We start from the raw sequence: 20,401 nt of genomic DNA on the forward strand, positions 1-20,401 counted from the left end.
AATTTTATCCCACCTAAATTAACACATAAGAATAATGACAAAATGGGTCATATGTGGGGGTACATGCCTGTAATCCCAGCCCTCCAAAAAATTAGCCAGGCATGGTGGCATGTGCCTGTAGTTCCAATTACACTGGAGGCTGAGGTAGTAGGATCACTTGAGCCTGGGAGTTCAAGGCTCCCGTTAGCCAAGGTGGTGCCACTGCACTCCAGCCTGGGCTACAAAGTGAGACACTGTCTCAAAAAAAAAAAAAAATGACAAAAATAAGCACCCTCTTTACAAATCAATGTTTAGTGACAATAAAATTTCTCATTGGAAGAATTCAAAAACTATATGCTTTAAGAAATGGGAAATTAAATCCAAAAAGAAGGAAAGGTAAGCAAAGAAAGTGACAAGTAGGACAGTAAACCTGAACAAACCTTGACTATAAAAACATAATACATATGAAGACTAATTATAGAGATTACACAAAGGGGAACTAAATATTGGACACTGCCATTATTTATTCTAATATGATCTTACAGATTAAATGAATTATTTGTTAGGTATAACAACTCTAAATGTGTGGGTATCAGATATATAATATAGCAATATATAAAGCAATGCTCGATACAACAGCAAGAAAAATATTGACAAATCCACCTCCACAGTGGGAGATTTAACAGTCTCCTTTCTAAATGATTGATTAACTAGATTTAAACATTTTTTAAGGCTATGGATGTATAAAACAATGAATTAATCTCTTAAACTGTTAGCAATACATAAAACCCTATACCAAAAAATCAGAGAGAGCTGATATTCTTCTCAATTATGCATGAAACCTTTTTTAAAAATGACTATGAACTAAGCCTAAAAGCAACTTTCACCGAATACCAAAGTATCAGGATTATAAAAACAATTGTCCTCTGAACAAAATATAATTAAAACAATAATAAATAGATAACTCTAAGAGATGTCTGAAGGTTTAAAACCTACTTGTAAATAACAAATGGGTTAAGGAAAAAAAGGGAATCATAAAACATTTGAACTGAATGATAATTATATTATATATCAACATTTGTGTGAGATTTAGATTGTAACTTTATAGCACTAAATATTATATTAGAATGCAGTAGGAAGGTTGAAAAATAATGAATCAATCATCCAACTCAACAAGTGAGAAAAACAACCACCAAAAATCAGAAGGTGATCATTTTGCAACTCTCAATGGAATAATTGATTCAGGCAAGAATTTTTAGTGGCTGCTAAACCATTAAATAAAAGGCTAACAGAGAATTGAAATGACACAGAGCTAAGGTGGAGCCCACAGGTTATTTGCATGGGGACACCTTGCATGAATAATCAATATTAGCAACACTAGTAATTAGATGACCGACCAGTTGTGGTGTGACGCAATAAGAAAAACATAACATTCTTAAGATATTCTTGCGAATTGTTTTGCCATCTAATTAATGTACTCAAATTAAATTGAATCAAATCTTTCCATCTAAACTTCTGATTTACAGGAAATTCCAAAACCTAAGCAAGGTACAAATGAAACATTCCTACAAGGAAACAATCAGAGAAGGAAACAATCAGAATCAAATGTTCTAAAGGAAAATTGATGCAGTCTCTTCAACAAATTGTCATGAAAAAACAGGGGAAGAGGAATGTTCTACGTTAAAATATTCTTTAGAGAAATGCCAGATGTTGTCATTGATTGTATCGTGGCCTGTCAAAACTAGCTCTAAAAGGTATTGTAAAACTTAATGGAGACATGCAGATAAAGACTGATAATAAATTATTTTAGGAAATTATTAATTTTGTTGGATGTGATAATGTGGTTTTGTGGGAAAGTTTTAATTCTTAGAGATGCATTCTGGAATAACTAGGGAAACATTGTTATGACATGTATAATCAGTTATTTTAAAATTTACCAAAAATAGATGAAACAAATGATTTAATTATTAAATCTAGGTGTGACAGGTGTTTTTTATCCCTTTCTCTCCATTTTTTCATATATTTGACATTTTTAATAACACATTTCAAAAATATAAACCAAAGAATGTAGAAGCAGCCTTGGGGGCTCTACTGTTGTTTACTTTTGAAGGTAAAAAAGACCTCTGTCTGTCCATCTAGGCTCCAATCCTGCCTAAGGCTGCTTCCCAAAGCCACAGAATGTGTGACACGATGCCCAGGGGCAGAGGTCATTCATTCTTCAGCAAGCATGACCTTCTGCCTGGACAGAAGCCATGCTGGTGATCATGACATGAATTCAACCAGGGAGTTTGTTAATGATCATATGCCTTTTCCTCCCCGGGTTTTATATGCAACATTCCAATATCGATTTTTAGCCAAGCCAATTTGGACACCTTCTAAGAGAACCAGGAAAATTGGGAGAGAGTCTGGGATAAAATTAAAAGCAGTCTCAACTCATAGAATCCGTTTTGTTTTACTATTGCTGACTTAGTTCAAAACTGCCAGACGTTCTTTTCTGGGCATCCAAATCCATTCAGTTTCTGAGTTTTCCCCAACAGAAATTGTCATTCTTCTTCCAGACTATGGAAGAAGAGTTCAGTATTGTACCATAATCCCCTGCCTTAGCCACAGTCTCTCTCTCCATATTTGTTACCCATGGTCAAGAAGGTTGAGTATAATACAATAAGATATTTTGGGAAGGAGAAAGAAAGAGACCACATTTACATAACTTTTACTACAGTATATCGTTATAATTGTTCTATTTTATTATTAGTTATTTTTGTTCATCTCTTACTATACCAGATTTATACATTAAGGTTTATCATCGGTTTGTATGTATATGAAAAAACATAGTATTTTTATCATGAGGTACTATCTGCAGTTTCGGGTATCCACTGGGGGTTTTGGAATGTATCCCTCATGAATTTTTTGCCATATTGGCAAAAGTTAAGCTGCTGGATTTGATATGTTTTTATTGGAGTCTCAATTCATCCAGAGGGGATTTGATCATTGCTGTGAGGGAGTCAGAGACATGCAAAAAAGTAACAGCTCGAGAGAAAGGTCTTAAGGATTAAGGGCAGAGTGTGCTATAGAAGTCCAGAAAAATGCTAATTACAAAATTGAACATGAGACAGGCTATGAATCATGAAGCTTTATTTCTATTAGTCTTTTTATTTCTTCTTCTGGTCTTCCTTTATTATATTGAATAGAAGTGACGGTTGTAGAATGCCTTATATTGTTGCCAATCTAAAAGAGAAATTTTTCTTCATTAAATATGTTGTTGCTTAAGATTTTTCGATTTTCGGTATGCATATGGATGCGTGAGTTTCCACCTAAATTCCTTTCATTGAACCAGTTGGTATATCCATCCCCCAGATACTGAAAATTCTTGGCAGTTAAAAGTTTATAACTGTCTCTTTCTACAATTCGTAATTATCCTTGACCAAACTAGAGCCACAGGGACAATCTGGGGCTAATCACTAACTGATAATTGAATTACAAAGACTGTCTACTTTTTAAGTATCATTGAAACGATAAAGAAAGAAAATGACAGGCTTGTATTTATTAATCAGCAACCTAAGATGAAACATGAGAGTCAAAAATGGTCCCTGGCAGCATTTAAAGCAAACACACTAAACCAAACAAAACTTACTTCCTGCAGTGGCTGAAACAAACAAAGCTGAAGGCCAAGACATAATTTATTTTTTGAGAGTAGGAGAATTTCAGAAAAAGCTGAATTTGCTTTGTCTTGGTGAAGGTCCTAATAATAACCAATGGGGATCTTAGAGACTGGGGATGGGAACATCTAGCTTCAATTTCTCTTTATGTGTGCCTGTAGACAACTTGAGTACCCTCACAACATGGCAGCTGGCTTCCCTCAAAGAAACAGAGACACGAGACCAGGTAGAAACTGCAATGCCTTTGAAAATCACATCCCGTTACTTTCACAATATCCAATTGGTCAGGCAGTTGGGGGTCTTTTCAATGTAGAAAGGAACTACCCAAGGATATGACTATCAAGAGGCATGGTCACTGGTTGCCACCTTGGATGCTGGCATTAAGAACATTTGTGATTCATGGAAGGATATCAACATATCAACAGGAACAGGAGTTTGGAAGAAATTGATTCTAGCTTTTATAGATGACTTTGAAGGAAGCAAGACTTCAGTGGAGGAAGTAACTGCAGATGTGTTGGCAATAGCAAGAAAACGGGAATTAGAAGTGGAGGCTGAAGGTATGACTGAATTGCTATAATGTCACGATCAAATTTTAATGGATAAGGAGTTGCTTCTTATGGATGAGCAAAGAAAGCGGTTTCTTAAGATGGAATCTACTCCTGGTGAAGATGCTATGAACACTGTTGAAATGACAATAAAGGATTTAGAATATTCCATAAACTTAGCTGATAAAGCAGCAGCTGGGTTGGAGAGGATTGACTCCAATTTTGTAAGAAGCCAATCAGCAGCCACCAACATGGAGGCAAGACCCTCCACTAGCAAAAAGATTGCAACTTACTGAAGGCTCAAATGGTCATCAGCATTTTTTAGCAATTGAGTATTTTTTAAATTAAGGTATATATGTCCATTGTCTTTATTAGACATAATGCTAGTGCACATTTAATAGACTACAGTATAGTGTAAACATAACTTTTATATGCACTAGGAAACTACAACATTTGTGTGACTGGCTTTATTGCAATATTCACTTTATTGTGATGATCTGAAACTCAATCTGCAATATCTCTGAGGCATGCCTGTATTTAACATTTAATATTTTTAACAGACTGTATTAGTTTGCTTGGGCTGCCATAACAAAATAGCACAGACTGGGTGGCTTAAACAGTGTAAATTTATTTTCTCACAGTTCCAGAGTCTAGAGGTCCAAAATTAAGATGTTGAGAGGGTTGGTTTCTAGCGAGGCCTCTCTTCCGGGCTTGTAGATGGCCACCTTCTCACTGTGTCATTACATGGCCTTTTCTATATAGAGGGAGACATCATGCTCTGGTATCTCTTTCTCCTCTTTGAAGGAAATCAGTCCTATTGGATTAGAATCCCACTCTTAGGACCTCATTTCATCTTAACTACCTTCTTAAAGCCTCTATCTCCAAACACAGTTTAATTAGGGGTTGGGGCTTCAATACATGGATTTCGGAGGGACAGAATTCTGTCCATTACACCCTCCATAGCCTGATATTCCTGACTTATCTCTCTTCACTAACACAAATGCTAAGATTCTGCCACCAGAGTATTTCAAGCATAAAATGCGCATCCTCCCTTTCTTCTCTAGTCAAGATTCTATCCAGCTCAAACTTCTCTGGGTTTTTCCCACTTCAATGCAGAAATAATTCATATGCTATCTTTGCTCCTTTATAATGTTTTGCCTAAATCATTAATAAAGCTAACACAGGAATAGTATTTTTCAATGCTCGTATTTCTTTCGTGCCTAATGTTCCCTATTAAATATCACAATCGTTGTAAGATGCAATTATTAGTAATTCCCCTTTATGAATGTGGTAACTGAACCTCAAAGAGGGTGTTTATTCATTCTATCACAATTGAGAACATTAAGGAATGAGCTTTTTGTAGATCTTGGCACCATTCACGGATATATGAAACATGGAGAGTAAAGCAGGGTTTGTGGGAAGAGTCATGTTTAATTTGGCACATATTGAGTTTGAGGTACCTATGACACATCCAAGTGTGTAAATATTATATGCTTACTTTATACAGTCTTGTGTTAATGTACAAGTTGGAATTTTATCTTTTCATTTCATGTTAACACAAGTGCTAAAATGGCAAATAACCTCTTTTATTCTATGTCTTAGTAAAGAATGCCATAATTATTTGTCTACTCCATATACGTTTTCAATATTCTTTTTCTCCCCATTATTCCCATACATTTCAAATTAAAGACAGCCACTTTTCAGAATCACAGAAGTGAACAGGACCTGCAGCAAATACGACCTTAAGAGATAATCTAAATTTACTTCTCTTATTTTACAGATGAAGAAAGCAAGGTACAGCTAGTTAAATGATCCACCGAACATCACACTTACTGCCCATATAGGTACTAACGTTCAGATTTTCTAATTCCATTTCAAGAGACTATGTCATTAGACCCATGATTCCCTAACAGTATTTTGCAGAACATAAACGATCTAAGAAGTTCAGTGAATGAAATGATTCAAATGTCTTTTAACATTAAACACGATCCCCACTCTTGGACAGTTGCAAGGCTTGTTTAAGTTTACTTGACCCAGCATTTAATGACAGATCCCCTTTGCCACCATGTATTAATGTCGGTAGGAGACACACTGGGGAGTGATGCACTATGCTACCCTTGAATATGATGTTGGTGAGTTTGAAAGGGACTTGTATGCTCAACTGGACAAGTATTATCCTGCTGAGATAAGGTTAGGATGATGCAGAAGGAAGTAGTTTCATTTGTTTTGCTAGATTTATGCTGCTATTGGAAGGCAGAGGACATACAAATGAAAAAGTTTTATTAATAAATGAGTATGGTGTTGTTTTAATGGCCCACCTAAAAGTTATTAATCTTATTACAGGGTGAGTTTTTGAAAGATTTGATTTATTCTAGATAAGGAGTAATGTAAATACACTAAATTAGGAGTCCAGGGTTTCCAACTGGAGAATTGTACTTTTCATGTTAGTTGCTAGGAACTAGGTAATAAAGCTGTTGTGCTTTTATTTGGCAAAAAACTTTGAGAAAAGACAGGAAAATAATTAAACAGAGACTTAGAGTTTAATGCTGAGTAATTAATTTTGTTGCCTGAAATAGTAAAGATGGATAAAAAGAATTCATTATAATGGAAATCTCAGCCCAGTTTTATGGAAGCACCCTGACTTGAATTTGAAAGAAACAGAAGTATTATTAATAGAACTTACATATAAATAGGAAGTGAAAGATTATTAATACAACCTATATACACCTCAGTGATACAAGTTTAATCAAAACCATAGACAGTCCTGAGAAAAACAATATGCTAAAATATGAAGTGTTACAAATACATCAAAGAACATTTACATAATTTTCCAAGTCATTAAAACAAGAGAAAGGCATTTTCATCCAGCACCAGGTATAGATGCAAAACGTGATTCATTTAAATATTTATTTTATAGATAATTATTGAATAAGAACAATTTTAATGAATATTAATTTATATTTAAATGTTATACCTAATGAATAATTAAGCAATAAATTAACAGTAAAATATTCCTTGTTAAAGATATGTACTGCTAATTAAAAAATTTAAAAGATTTCAAATAAAAATTACAATGTGGGCCAGGTGCAGTGGCTTACCCCTGTAATCCCAGCACTTTGCAAGGCTGAGGTCAGGAGTTGAAGACCAGCCTGGCTAACATGGTGAAACCCCATCTCACTAAAAATACAAAAATTAGCCAGCATGGTGGTGGGTGCCTGTAATCCCAGCTGCTCGGGAGGCTGAGGCAGGAGAATCACTTGAAATCGGAAGGTGGAGGTTGCAGTGAGCCGAGATGGTGCCACTGCACTCCAGCCTGGGCAAAAGAGCGAAACTCTGCCTCCAAAAGGAAAAAAAAAAAAAAGCATTATAATGTGAAAGTGGAAAGGACATTCCTATAAATGTCTATCCAAAATTTTACTAGCATCACTGTAGCTGGAAACTAAGAAAAATCATAGATCAAAAAACTTCTCATTTAAAAAAATACATTTTGAAAATACAATTTTTTGTTTTTTCATAATTAATCAAACTTATAACTACTATCTGTATATTAATGGAACGGAAACAAATGTGGTGTTATATATACTATACCATTAATATTTCCATACATTAATGGAGAAAGTCAAATGTGGAAACACCTCTGAACTTAGAAGTCTGCCAGTTATGAGCTCTATGTACATAGACTGTTCTGTGTCTCTCAGGAAGTGGAAGAATTATGTAAATTGTAATCAGCATGCAAATATTAGATATTTAACTGGAGCAGTCAGTACTACTTCCCCGATCTCTCACTTGCTGAGAGACAATGAATTCTTAATTTCCAGTAAAGGCAAGTTTTGTTCCTTTGAATCACAATTATTGAGATCCAGTGATGTTCAAGGCCCCTTGCTAGGATTATGGACAGCTCTTTGCTTCCACAAATTTATATCCCAAAAGAAAAACAAATAATTCTGTGCAAATACAATGATGATAGGAACTGTCATAAGCAAGTTACAGATAAGGTACTATGAAGCTTCAGAAATTATAATTATTACTTTCAATTGTAATGATTGGAGAAAGCTTTATTAAAAAGTGGCATGCACACTATGACACGAAGGATAGGTAAGATCTGATTTGCAAAAATAAGGCAAGGAATATTCTAAAGGGAATAAAGATCAAGAGGAATGCTATGGCTCTAGTACAGGCACTTTGGGCAAGTCCCCCTGATTACAGTAAAAAGTACTGAACAAATAAAATTGATTAAAATAAAATTAGAAATAATGTACAAATAGCAAAAAAAAATAGCTAGAAATAAAGTATAAATTAACAAAACCTTATTTGCAATCTAAAAGATTTTAAATTAGCCAAATGGTTTAATTAGTCAAATGCAAGGGTATTCTACAATGAAACTGCATGTTTTTGGAATTAGAGAACATAACGTATTATACTAAAATACAATTGGCTAGAATGTATGAGTAAAAAAGTCAGAACTACTGTTGCATCAAATTCCCACAAAATGGCTTCTTCAGGTAAAAAAAAATCCACTGTTGCATAAATGCCTTCCATGTGCTAGGAAGTACACCAAATCCTCTGCATGTGTTACTTTTTCCATTTATTCCTTACAATATATGAAATGTATGCAATCTCCCTTTTAGAAAGAAAAAAGCCTAGGTAGAGAGTAGGTAACTTGCTAGTAAGTGCAAAAGGTAGGAATGTAGGGCAGTATGACCCACAGCTTGGCCTCTTAACTATGCATTACTGCATCCCAAAGTAATATGGTTTCCAAGGAGTACAAAAACCTTACAGAACCAAAATAAAAGCATATATATATTTTTTTAAATCAGATTTTGCCCTTTCGTTTTAAACTCAAAGCTTGGGCAATACAAGCCCTCTTTTTTAAAGCAGCACAAACATAAGTTTTCACATGAACTCAATTTAACTGCTAGTTAATTAGTAAAACCTAAACTTCAGTCCAGGTGTTGCCCACACACTCTGCAGTCTCAAAAACTGGAGATGAAAATGCTGTAACATTTACAAACAGGTTGCTTTGAATCTGTTTCCCTACAAATACCTTGTAATTCTGTGTTGCAGCTGGTAGAAGCATTTCTAATGCACATTATGCCACATTCTTTTGCCATGTTTTTAGGTACTAGTTGGTCTGACTTTGATTTATTGAAGTACAGAGGTGTACAGCCTTCAGATTCTGAGAAGCGCCTTACAAAGGCAAGGAGGTTACCGCACTGTGACTCAACCATTTCCTTATAGTTCTAGTTTTACAAAATTAATATTGTAAAATACAAGCAAGGGGCATATGTTCTAGTTCCTAGGGCCTGGGCCTCAGAGCCTCCAGCTGAGCCCAGAGCAGTGCCTAGAGGAAGGAGGTATTCCTGGAAGTTAGAAATACGCCGACGCCCCCTCCCAATAAAAAACTACCACCCCACCAAAGGGTCGCAGACGGTTCAGAAAGCAGAGAAGCTACTTCCACCGCTTTCCGTGGCTGTTTCCGCCTCCAATTTCACTTCCGGGGAGGGCACTTCCGGGCCCTCAGCTTCTAAGGGGCGGGAGTTAAAGAGGAGTCGGAAGTGGCACCAGTACTTCCGGTACGGAAAACTCGCTGCTGCGCGGACCTGGGTTGACAGGCGCGGTCTCTGCAAGTGGCTCTCAGCCCCTTCTCCTTCTTCCTGCCTCACCTTCCAACTCGTTTGCCGCCGCCGTCCCACAGCCGCTGTCTCTGGAGTTGCCCCTTCCCCATGTTCCGGGGCAGGAGTCCGCAAAGCGAAGACCCGCCCGCCCCTTTCCCATCATGTCCGAACTGACTAAAGAGCTGATGGAGCTGGTGTGGGGCACCAAGAGCAGCCCCGGTCTCTCGGACACCATTTTCTGCCGCTGGACGCAAGGTACCCTGGCGGTTCTCTCTCACTTTCAGCCGCTGCTTCCTTTGCCCTGCGAGAGTCCGCCTGTGACGCCTCTCGCTCCAGCCCCTCGCGCGCCCCGCACTCTGTCCCAGTCGCCGTGCTCAGCGCTGAAGCTGGACTTTCTAGACACGCCCTGCCTTGCCTTGGTGGGGAGAGGTTGAGTAGGAGAAAGGTTACAGCTGCCACTAAATACCCGCAGCGCCTCTTCCATCCTCCGGGCTGCGCTTCGGCTGGGGAGGAGGAGGGGGTGGCCCCTTGCTGGGTTGCAGGGCGTGACACGGAAGGTGCGCCCCGTGCCCTGGTGCCACTTTCTCAAGGGGGTGCTGTGGCCTTCCCCATCTTTACCCCCTAACAGAGCTCTCTATTGGTGGTGGTTGGTCTATTTTGGGTAAGAAGGAGGGACGTCCACGGGAAAGTCCAAGTGGCTAATTCAAAAAGCAGTTTTTCATTTGTATTGTCATTATGTGGTAAGGTGTGGTACTCTGTGTGTAAACACTGTTGCTTGCTAAAAAGTGTACTCTTGGCCCAAAGTATCCCCGTTTTGGATATGGTTTATTATCTGTCACTGTTAAAAAAGGAATATGGATCATAGTACTTCCTCTATCGGTATACTCGTAACCCAGATAGGATTTTTACTTATATAAAGAGTCTTAGTACAAACAATAATGAAATAAAAGAAGCATTTATTGAATTCCTGCACCGTAACAGGCTGGGCGCTTTATACTGGTAACTATCCCTAATTCTTAAGTTTCGATAGGCAAACAACTGACACATTCCTAAAGGTGACTCAGGAAAGATGATGATGAGGTTAAAAGCATAACCTTGAGTCAGAAGGATCAATACTTTATGTATGTAAAACAATATTATTATTAAAACATCTGTTTAGAGAACATCTGTTCCCTAAATAGACTGGGGAGAATTTTGGCATAGTAAATATAAACCCCTATTTCAAAACGCGTGTCTTGTAAAAAAAATTCAAGATTTACGTAATCTCTCCTTCCCTCCCAGATATGTTTGTTTTAAGAGCTGGTAAAATTACAATTATAATGTATTATAAGTTGGGATATTTAGTCCCTCACTGTTGCTCTGCAGATGAAAACAGTTAGTTGTGAAGGTAAATGACTGGGCCAAACTTGCACAAATTGATAGAACTGGGAATGGATTCCAGGTCTGAATTCCTAATACACCTGTTTTTATTATCTTCCTTTGAGTTTCCAAACCCTATGTGTAATGACCTGGGCTCTTTTTTTCCACATTGAATTATGTCCGTTACCTAATCTTGTGCACCTTAGAGGCAGATTTTATTTCAACACTTCCCGCTTTGACTTACTTATTCTAATAGTAAACAGCTCTAAAATACTGTGAAAGACTAAGAAAAAATTTACTTCCATTGTACTCAGTTAACATTTATAAAACATTTTACAGAGTAGAATAAGATAATATTCAGCCCTGTTTATATTTATACTGTAATGCAAATGCAAGGAAGATTCAGGGCAGCAGTTCCAGTAATGGTTAAGAGCACAGGCTTTGGAATAGATTCAGGTTCATGCAATTTAACTTATTTAAGCCTCAGTTTCCTTCTCTGTAAAGTACGGATAATAGACCTTATAAAGTTGTTGTGAGGATTAAAGGCCATGTAAATAATTTAGGCGCTTAGCACACTATCTGACATATAGTGAACACTCAGTATATGGTAGCTCTTTTTATATTATTTTTAAAAATAATTTTATATTTATTTTAAGTTATTTTAATTGTAGACTAAGCCAAATTCACTCTTTGGCTTTTTCCTGACAATTACAATAAGTTGTTTATTTGATGGATAATCATTATTCTCAATAGGACTTTTTAATGACTTATTAGAATGCTCTGCCCCCTTTAATCATGCAGAAATTCTTTAACAGGATTAGTTCCGTTAGTACCATTTCAAAATAAAGGATTTCTTTCTTTCTTTCTTTTTTCGTTTATAGAGTGCAGTTAGTTATATTTTGAATATGTAACTCTTCAAGGCCTTACACTGATTGAGATTTTAAGGCAACCAAACATATATTTTTGAAGTTATCACCTCTGAATCAGAGGGGTCCTGTTATTGGTTTTGGTATGTTAACTGTTGTATTCATTTGTTTGTTCTTTGAGGCCATTGCTAAATATTGCTGTGGCAGTCCTTTGGGATTGTGGGAATAGACACAAGACACTGCTTTGCTGCATTACTAATATGACATCAACTCTGGCTTTATTTCATAGTCTGTGACTGTCTCCAATTGACAACTGCAGTCTCATTAGTCTTCTGGAAGCAAGATACAGGTGTAAGATGTTTGGCATGAATATTTATGCAATTATATCTAGAGATATTTCATCTATGAAATTATATTGATTGACCAAGTTAAATTCTTTTGATATGGTTGTTAAAACAATAAGCTGCAGGAGTGGCACATAGTTGTTTTTAATTGGCTTGACATTTTTAGATAATTCTTATACAAATCCTGTTCGTTTTTAAAAAATGTGGGGTGTTTTTCTTTTTCTTTTTTTGGGCAGTTTTAATTTTAAAGGCAATAAGCCATGTAATTTAAGGGCTTAAAGTTGGCAGGGTTTTATTTTAACTTGAAAATTTATTCTCCTCTCTGCTTCCCTCCTGCTCAATTGCCTATAGTACTTTTTAAAGAATAGCATATAATTTTCACTTCCTTAGCTCATTAGCACTATTTATCCTCTCCCTTCCCACAAACTACGCCAGTATTCCAAGCTCTTACAGCTGAGAGTCAGTAGGGTGGGAGGGAAGACAAACAGTAAACATAATGTAGCATAAATTACACATGTACAATAAATAGTTTGAAGATGAGGAGATATGGAGTTCTGGGTGGGGTGTCCTGGGCAGGCCTTATTTTAAGATGAGATTTGAGCAAACACTTGGAGTCACTCTGCTAGTCATGCAGAAGTCGGAAGAAAGAGTGCTCCAGGCAGAACAAATGGTAGTTACAAAACACTTCACACAAACTACGCTTGGTCTGTTCCAGCAACAAGAAGGAAGTTAGTGTGGCAAGAGAGGGAATAAAGGAAAAGGAGAATAATAAAAGATGATATAAGAAATAAAATGGCCCAAATCATGTAAAACTTTCTAGCCTATTAGAAGGACTTTCGCTCATCTTGTACATGAAACGGGGGTCCTTCGAAGGTTTGGAGCAAAGGAGAGATACCACCTGGCAAGCTTTTAAAGGATTGATCTGCCTGCTGTATTTGAGGATAGACTGTAGTGGATTGGGACGACAAGATCAGAGAAGAGACAATTGCAGCAATCCAGGGGAGAAAAGATGCCATCCTGGACCAGAGTAGTGGCACTGGAGATGGTAAGAAGCGGGCAGACTGACCATAACCCAACAGAACCAAAATAAGAATCAGCTAGACCTGACAGAAATAGTATTTCTTGTATAAATAAAAACATTTTGAGTTATTTTGAATTTATTTTCTTTTCAATATTGTTTGCTTAGCTCAGTGTTTGGCAAACTTCTCTAAAGGGTGAGTGGCCTTTTTATTGCCTCTCAGCTCATCAATGCTATTGCAGCAAAAGCAGCCATAGTTAGTTTGGGTGTGGCTGCATTCCAAAACATGAAAGCAGATGAGGGTTGTAGTTTGCTGACGCCTGATGGAGAGTGTAAACTCTTAGAAGCCATTTTTCATTCTTCCAATTATTTTCCTTCTTCCAGTTACTTTATTGTTTCTCCTAAAGACTAGTCAGAAAGAGAGATATTTATTTTCACTATTTGTAGCAGTGCAGTGGGTGGATTTTTTTTTTCTCTTTCCCCAGGGGAAGAGGGGCGTGTAGGTGTAGTTGATTGAAACTAGAGTTTTGGGCTTTCAGTGTAGCACAATTTTTGTTACATAATATGAAAAAAAAATGAGATTTAACAAATAACTTAGGAAAAAGGAAGGATCCATTAAAATATAAATATAAAATATATTAAGAGTTAATACACTTGGGTTAATTTAAGGTTTAAAGGCATGTTTGGGTGTTTATTTTAATGTGATTTACTATTCTATCAAAGTAATAAAATGATACACCAGCATCATTAATTTTTCTTCCAAAGTGAAGTTAATACTGTGGATCACATCGTTTCAAATTTTTTTTGTTTTTGGAAGGTTTTAACATTCTCTTATGTAGGTTTTTCCTTTCTTCAACATACCTAAATTATGATTTGCATAACAGCCAATATTTTGTAATTCGTAATTGGTAAGCATATATGACAAAATTAATTCCTTAGTACTTTGAATATATGATTTGTTTTATTCAAATACTTCAAAGTGTCTATCATAATATATTTATACTATATTTTACAGCTTTTGAAAATCTTACCTAATCTTTGCAACATCCCTGAAAGATAACAAAGAATAAATGTAGTTATCCTCATTTTTTAAGATGAAAGGTCCAGTTGAGATATTTGACTCAGCCTGGATGTCAAACTAAGTCTTTCTATAGCCTTGTTTACATGGAAGACTAGAATTGTAGAAGCTATAGTTGTCAAAATGGTGTGCATAATGTGTGTGTATAAATATATATAGTAAGTAATATGAAAACAAGAAATTGAAAAATTGCGATGAGGTTCATGGCTCAGGTTTACCCTGGTTCTGAGCTATAAAATGTGAAAATGAGAAAGACTTTTCTGTGATCTCTGGTACTGTGTAATGTGATATGAAATTGTATACGTAGGATTAGGTGTTTTAAGATGGATAGTTTCAGACCTAATCAGGAAAAACAGCCATTTACGGTAAGTTAAGTCCTTCTAAAACTAGGAAATAATTGAGTATGAGAACTCTTGACAAGAAAAGTAATGCTGTGTCCTAAGAAATTCAAACTTAAGTAAAACCTTATTATAGAAAGAGAAGTCTCCTTAGCATAGTCCTGTTTTAGGATAGAATACTTAATTTTCATTTAGCTGACTTTATTTCATTTTGGCTCTAATAGCCTTTGTCCATTATCACTTAACACACTGAAACATGTATATTGGAATTAAACAGAAATTGGCATGAAGCATAACTGCTTAGAATTCTCTCCATGGGTTTTTAATATTCAGTGTGCAAAAGCAACTCACTATAATGCAGTTCCAACTAAAAGCCCCACCCATGGATAATTGGGTTATGTTATTTAAATTTTTAAGGAAGGCAAGATCCATTACTAATTCAAACTTTAATTTCATGCACGAAAAGTTTAGCAGATCTTAATTTCACCTCTGCACTTGGGTACAACACTAGGGGCCCTTTCCTCATTCTCAGTAGGAGAAGAGCTGGCCAAACAGTGAAGATTTCATCTCTTCTTCCTCGGTTGGACCTTAAATTTGGTTGTTTTAACATAACCAGAAACCTTAGTTGTCACTTTCCTTATTAACTTTGTTCCATGCATCTTCTCTATTCCAGTTCTCCATTTGTCCTATTTTTGATCTCCCAGGCTGCTATGTATTGCTGGAGAAAATTGTGTCCAGCACCAATACTTAAATCTTAGCTGAGCTCTCGGTGCTTCTGTTAGTTCTTTCCTTATGTTTTTCGGAATTAACACTTTCCTCAATTCTGTACCTTTCTCATTCTTCTCACTCTCAATATGTAACACCTCTTCACTTTTTCATTTTTCCTCATATGTTTAACTTAAAAGTCTTCCAAATTTACTACTTCTCCTAAGCCAGTGGCTCTCAAGTTTTTGGAACTCAGGTCCCCATTACAGTGTTAAAAATTGTTGAGGGCTTCAATATGAAAAAGTTAAAACTTAGTGAGACTTTGGCATTGTTTTACATTATCATATTGGAAGACAGCTGGATTCCCACATATGCTTCTCCAGTCTGTGGCAATATATTGTTTTGGTTGAAGTGGATGCAGAAAATCTGGCCTCACATATGTAATTGGAAAAGGTATAAGAAGTATGGTAGTAGCCTTTTTGGATAATTACACGTAATCTTCTTTAATACCACACCAAAACTTGACACATCAGAGTATTGTAGAGATTAGTTGCAATACGAAATCTAAAACTGAATCACATAACTTTTCATCCTCTGTTAAATTGAAATCTTTTGGTCTGTCTTGCAGTTCAAGTGGATCTCTTACCTGTGCATTAATTTGTAACAGTATGCATCAGTGATTTGGAAATTATTGGTCTACTGACAGTCTTCCAAATGTTGATGTATGTCATGATAACCACACTAGAAGTCACGTTTGTTTCTGTTACCAGTGAGCTCATCAGAACAATCTGTAAGCACTGAGAAGTTGTCAGACTCACAGTGGTGGACACAAGTTTTCCAAGTTACTGCTTGAAAGCTGGAAATTTTATCACTGGCTATTTTCCTTGAAATGTCAAACTCACTTATTTCTGAGAAAATGTCAGCCAGATACTCAAGTCTGAATAATTGTAGCTTATTGGTAGTTATACTAGGTAAAAGTAACACTCCATTTAAAAAAAAAAAAAAAGTAGCTAGTTCAGCTTGCAATTAAAAAAAAAAATTACACATATACTTTTCCTTGAGATAACTTTTGAGCATCATACCCAGTATGTAGCAGAAGTGCTTTATGGGTAGCTTCCATTTTGTTCCACAGAATATATTTTTAAAAAGACACTGTATTCAAGATCAAGATGTAATAAAATTAGTAGTTTTGACTGCAGCAGTAAGTGTGTTCTTAAATTGGCTCTGTATGGGGGTGTTTTTTAGGACAGTGACCAGTAGGACAGCTTGATGTTACTGTGTTGATTTGTGCTAAGGAACCGGCAATGTAATCCACCATAGCTTTTGTACCATCACTGTGAATGTCAACACAGCGAAATGGGCAAATCATGTCTTAGTTTTATCATTTAAATAATTGTACTTTGGGAGGCCGAGACGGGCGGATCACGAGGTCAGGAGATCGAGAACATCCTGGCAAACAGGGTGAAACCCCGTCTCTACTAAAAAAAAAAAAAATACAAAAAAACTAGCTGGGCGAGGTGGCGGGCGCCTGTAGTCCCAGCCACTCAGGAGGCTGAGGCAGGAGAATGGCATGAACCCGGGAGGCGGAGCTTGCAGTGAGCTGAGATCTGGCCACTGCACTCCAGCCTGGGTGACAGAGAGAGACTCCGTCTCAAAAAAAAAAAAGAAAAAAAAATTGTAACCTCCAGTGGGCCTCCTGAAGGGTCTCTAAGACTTCCAGAGGTATCTGTGGACCACCTTTAAAAGTCTTTCTCAGCTCTTTTTCAGGACTTGGAGACCTTAAACTTCCTCTTTTCCATATAATCGTTCGTTCCCTTTTCTGAGTCATGCCTTTCAGCCTACAAAGTAATAATTCTTTATCCAACTACCCTTCAAGCTATCATTCTTTTTCCCTTCCGCCAAACTTGGATATAGTTGTCTGTTGGTGTCTGAGGGGTAGTGGGTTCAAGGACCCCCCTGCAGATACCAAAATCCATAGACGCTCTGCAGTATTTGCATATAACCTACACACAACTTCCCCTATGCTTTAAATCATCTCTAGATTACTTACAATACCTAATACAATGTAAATACTATGTAAATAGTTATTACATTGTATTGTTTAGGGAATGATATGAAAAAGTCTGTAAATGTTGTCCCAACCATCCTTTTTTTTAATCACCCTCAAATATTTTCCATTTGTGTTTGGTTGAATTTGTGGTCACCAAACCTATGGATATGGACGGCCAACTGTAGTTTGCTTTTACTATTTCTCTTTCTAATCCGAATTACACTTCAACCTTTAAAATTTGGCTACTCTTCCCAGTGCTGTAAATTTATGTTTTTAGTATCCCAGTGACATGCTTAATCTAGTATTTTAATTTATATCTTTATTCAGCAGTGTTTGTCATAGTTGACTACTCTTTGCTTCTGGTTTTTCCTTTCTAAGAGCTCAGTTAATGTGCTTCTCTCTTATCCTTCTAATTTTTGTCAGTCTTCTTTGCCGACTCAGCCTCTGCTCACTTTTTAATGTTCCCAGCTTCATTATTTTTGTTCTACAGGTTCTCATGCACTTTAACTGACCTGTTTAAGATGATTGAAATTGCTGCCTCTAATCCTGAGTCCTGCCCTGAGCTACACACTTACATCTCCGATTTCTAAACGTTGCCAAATGGTTATCTCACATTTTTGAGACTGAACTTGTAATTCCTAGAAACAAACACCGCCATTATCTTCCCTGCCAAAACATCAACAGGCATTAATTGAGCAATAGCTATACAACATACTGTGGGAAAACAGTGATCAGTAACACAGATACAACACCGGTCAGGCAAGGCAGATGATTAACAGGTAAACAAACAATAACTACAGATTATGATAAGTAATGGTTGTGCTGGGGGATGACGGGAGAGACTACTTAGATAGGTTTGTAAGGAAATATCCCTCTGAGGAATTAACACCTAAAGTGAGACCTGACAAATAAGGATTTATCTATATGGAGAATAGAGGAAAGAGCATTTTCATGTAGAGAGAACAGTAAGCATCGAGGCTACAGGTAAAGTCTCTGGGATATTCTGAGGACCTAAGGTCACAGCAGATAATGACTGTAAGTGTAAACAGAGTCAGCTGGATTGATAGATCATACAGTGTCTCCCAGACCACAAACAGGAGTTTGGGTTTTATTTTAATTGCAATGAGAAGCCATTGAAATGTTTTAAGCAGGCTGTGTCAAAATCTGATTTCCATTTCTAAAATATTCTTCTGGCAACTATGGTGAATACTTGGGGACTGGACAGGAGGGAGGAAGGAATAGGGAGACATGGTTGGAAACTCTTGACAGTATTTAAAGTCAAAGATTATAGTGCTTTGAACTATAAGGTGGACTGGAGATGGGATGGAAATGAACATGTTCAAGATATGTTTTGAAGCCTTGAAGCAGGAAGACCTTATCTTAGGGTGAAACCTAAAGATAAGTTTGAGTTTTCCAGAGAAATGGTTAGCAGGTGTTTCAAGCAGAAGAAACATCATGTACAAAGGGTAAGAGACAGATAGAAAATGAAATATCTCAGGACCTGAAAGAAACTCAATGTGCCCAGAGTCTGAAAGGAAGAATGACAAAGGGTGAAGAGGGAGACGCAGGCAGAAGCCAGATTATACAGGACCATGTTAAGGGACTTAGACTCTGTCTGTGTCTGGAGTTTCTAATCTGGGCTGTATTTGGGAATTACGTGGTTATAACCAGTAATGGAATTTCTGAGAGTAGATGAGATTACTCAGGAAGAATGCATAGAATGAAATGAGCATAGATCCTAAAGCCAAGACCTGGGGAACATTAGCACTTAAAAGCAGTGATCATGGAGACAGAAGAACTAGAAAAGCAAAACTTGGAATGAAAAGCCAAGGGACAAAGGTTTCTCAGGTTTGTGGTCAGCATTTCAGGTTGATTCTTTGGGAGATTAAATAAGATAAGACTTGGGAACTAGCCTGTACTGGTCACTGATGAACTTGGGTGAGAATGAGTTTGTTTCACTCATGGGTTGAAAACCAGATTAGTGAGGGTTAAGTAAATAGGTAAGAAAATTGAGACAGGGTATATATAGATGACTAGCTGGGCTTTGGGAGGACAAGAATGATGGAGTGCTGGTTGGAGTTTTTGGTGGAATCTTAAGGTTTTGTTTTAATATGTGAGATAAATGTTTATATGCTTTCTGGAAGAAATTGAAGATAAAGAGAGGAGGTGGGATGGAATGGCACCCTCTCCTTTGCTCTCATCTGGTGTCTCAAGCTAGAAACTTCATAAACAGCTCTAATTTCTTTTGTACCAAGACATTGCCCTACTTAAACATACTAAATAAATCTTATTTTTACCTCAGAAATATTACTTGAATATACTTTCTCTTCTCCACGCTAATGTTGCTTTCATTAGGTCAGCAGCATCTCTATAGGGATGTTGAAACAACTTCTTCCTGGTTCTGTTCCTTTAAAAAAGGAAAAAGAAAAAAAAGAAAAAAGCCCAGTAAGATGATATTACTGTTTTACTGAAAGATCTCTGCTGGTTAAGTCCTGGTTCTTTGGCCCTTTGGCCCTTTGCAATATTAACCACTTGTCATCTTTCCTGCCGCCCATTTGCTGGCACCTCCATCCTACCCCCATGCTACCCTTTAGCTATGTTAAATTTTCTCTGATTTATACACATTCCCTCCTCTTGGAAAACCTTTTTTCTTTAATTAAGGTATTTTCTGTAGCTGAATTTTATTCATTCACCTTTGCCTCTCTGGCAAATTGCTGTTCAAGATAAGCCTGGAAGTTACCTGTTATGATAGACTAGAGCATGCCTTTCTGTGTCCACAATACTCTGCATTCTTCTGCTACAACATTTGTTTATTCCTTTATTTTAGTAATTATCTGTTTGTATGTCT

General features: G+C 36.9%; 1 protein-coding gene and 1 long non-coding RNA gene across 11 annotated transcripts in view; one reads left to right on the plus strand and one right to left on the minus strand.

The window, feature by feature from the left end:
• LOC103887339 overlaps positions 1-20,401 on the minus strand; it is a 108,154-nt gene that overhangs the window by 42,792 nt on the left and 44,961 nt on the right. For 2 of the 5 annotated variants that reach the window (XR_004177089.1, XR_004177088.1), the window contains exon 5: positions 19,851-19,960. This is a non-coding gene — a long non-coding RNA (uncharacterized LOC103887339). Of the gene's footprint in view, positions 1-1,861; positions 3,205-18,749; positions 19,961-20,401 lie in introns of those variants that run through there. The other 3 variants (XR_004177086.1, XR_004177087.1, XR_002524185.2) reach the window with 2 other exon arrangements.
• The window catches only part of MINDY3 (MINDY lysine 48 deubiquitinase 3), an 81,469-nt gene continuing 70,788 nt past the window's right edge, over positions 9,721-20,401 (plus strand). For 5 of the 6 annotated variants that reach the window (XR_001906187.2, XR_001906188.2, XM_003903417.3 and 2 more), the window contains exon 1: positions 9,727-10,050. Coding sequence is in view for 3 of the 6 variants with exons in the window: in XM_003903417.3 (XP_003903466.1) it covers positions 9,957-10,050 (94 nt within the window). In the remaining 3 variants the exon portion in view is untranslated. Of the gene's footprint in view, positions 10,051-20,401 lie in introns of all 6 variants that reach the window. The other variant, XM_017962574.2, reaches the window with a different exon arrangement.

The sequence above is a fragment of the Papio anubis genome, chromosome 11, assembly GCF_008728515.1.
Source record: "Papio anubis isolate 15944 chromosome 11, Panubis1.0, whole genome shotgun sequence".
Classification (NCBI taxonomy): domain Eukaryota; kingdom Metazoa; phylum Chordata; class Mammalia; order Primates; family Cercopithecidae; genus Papio; species Papio anubis.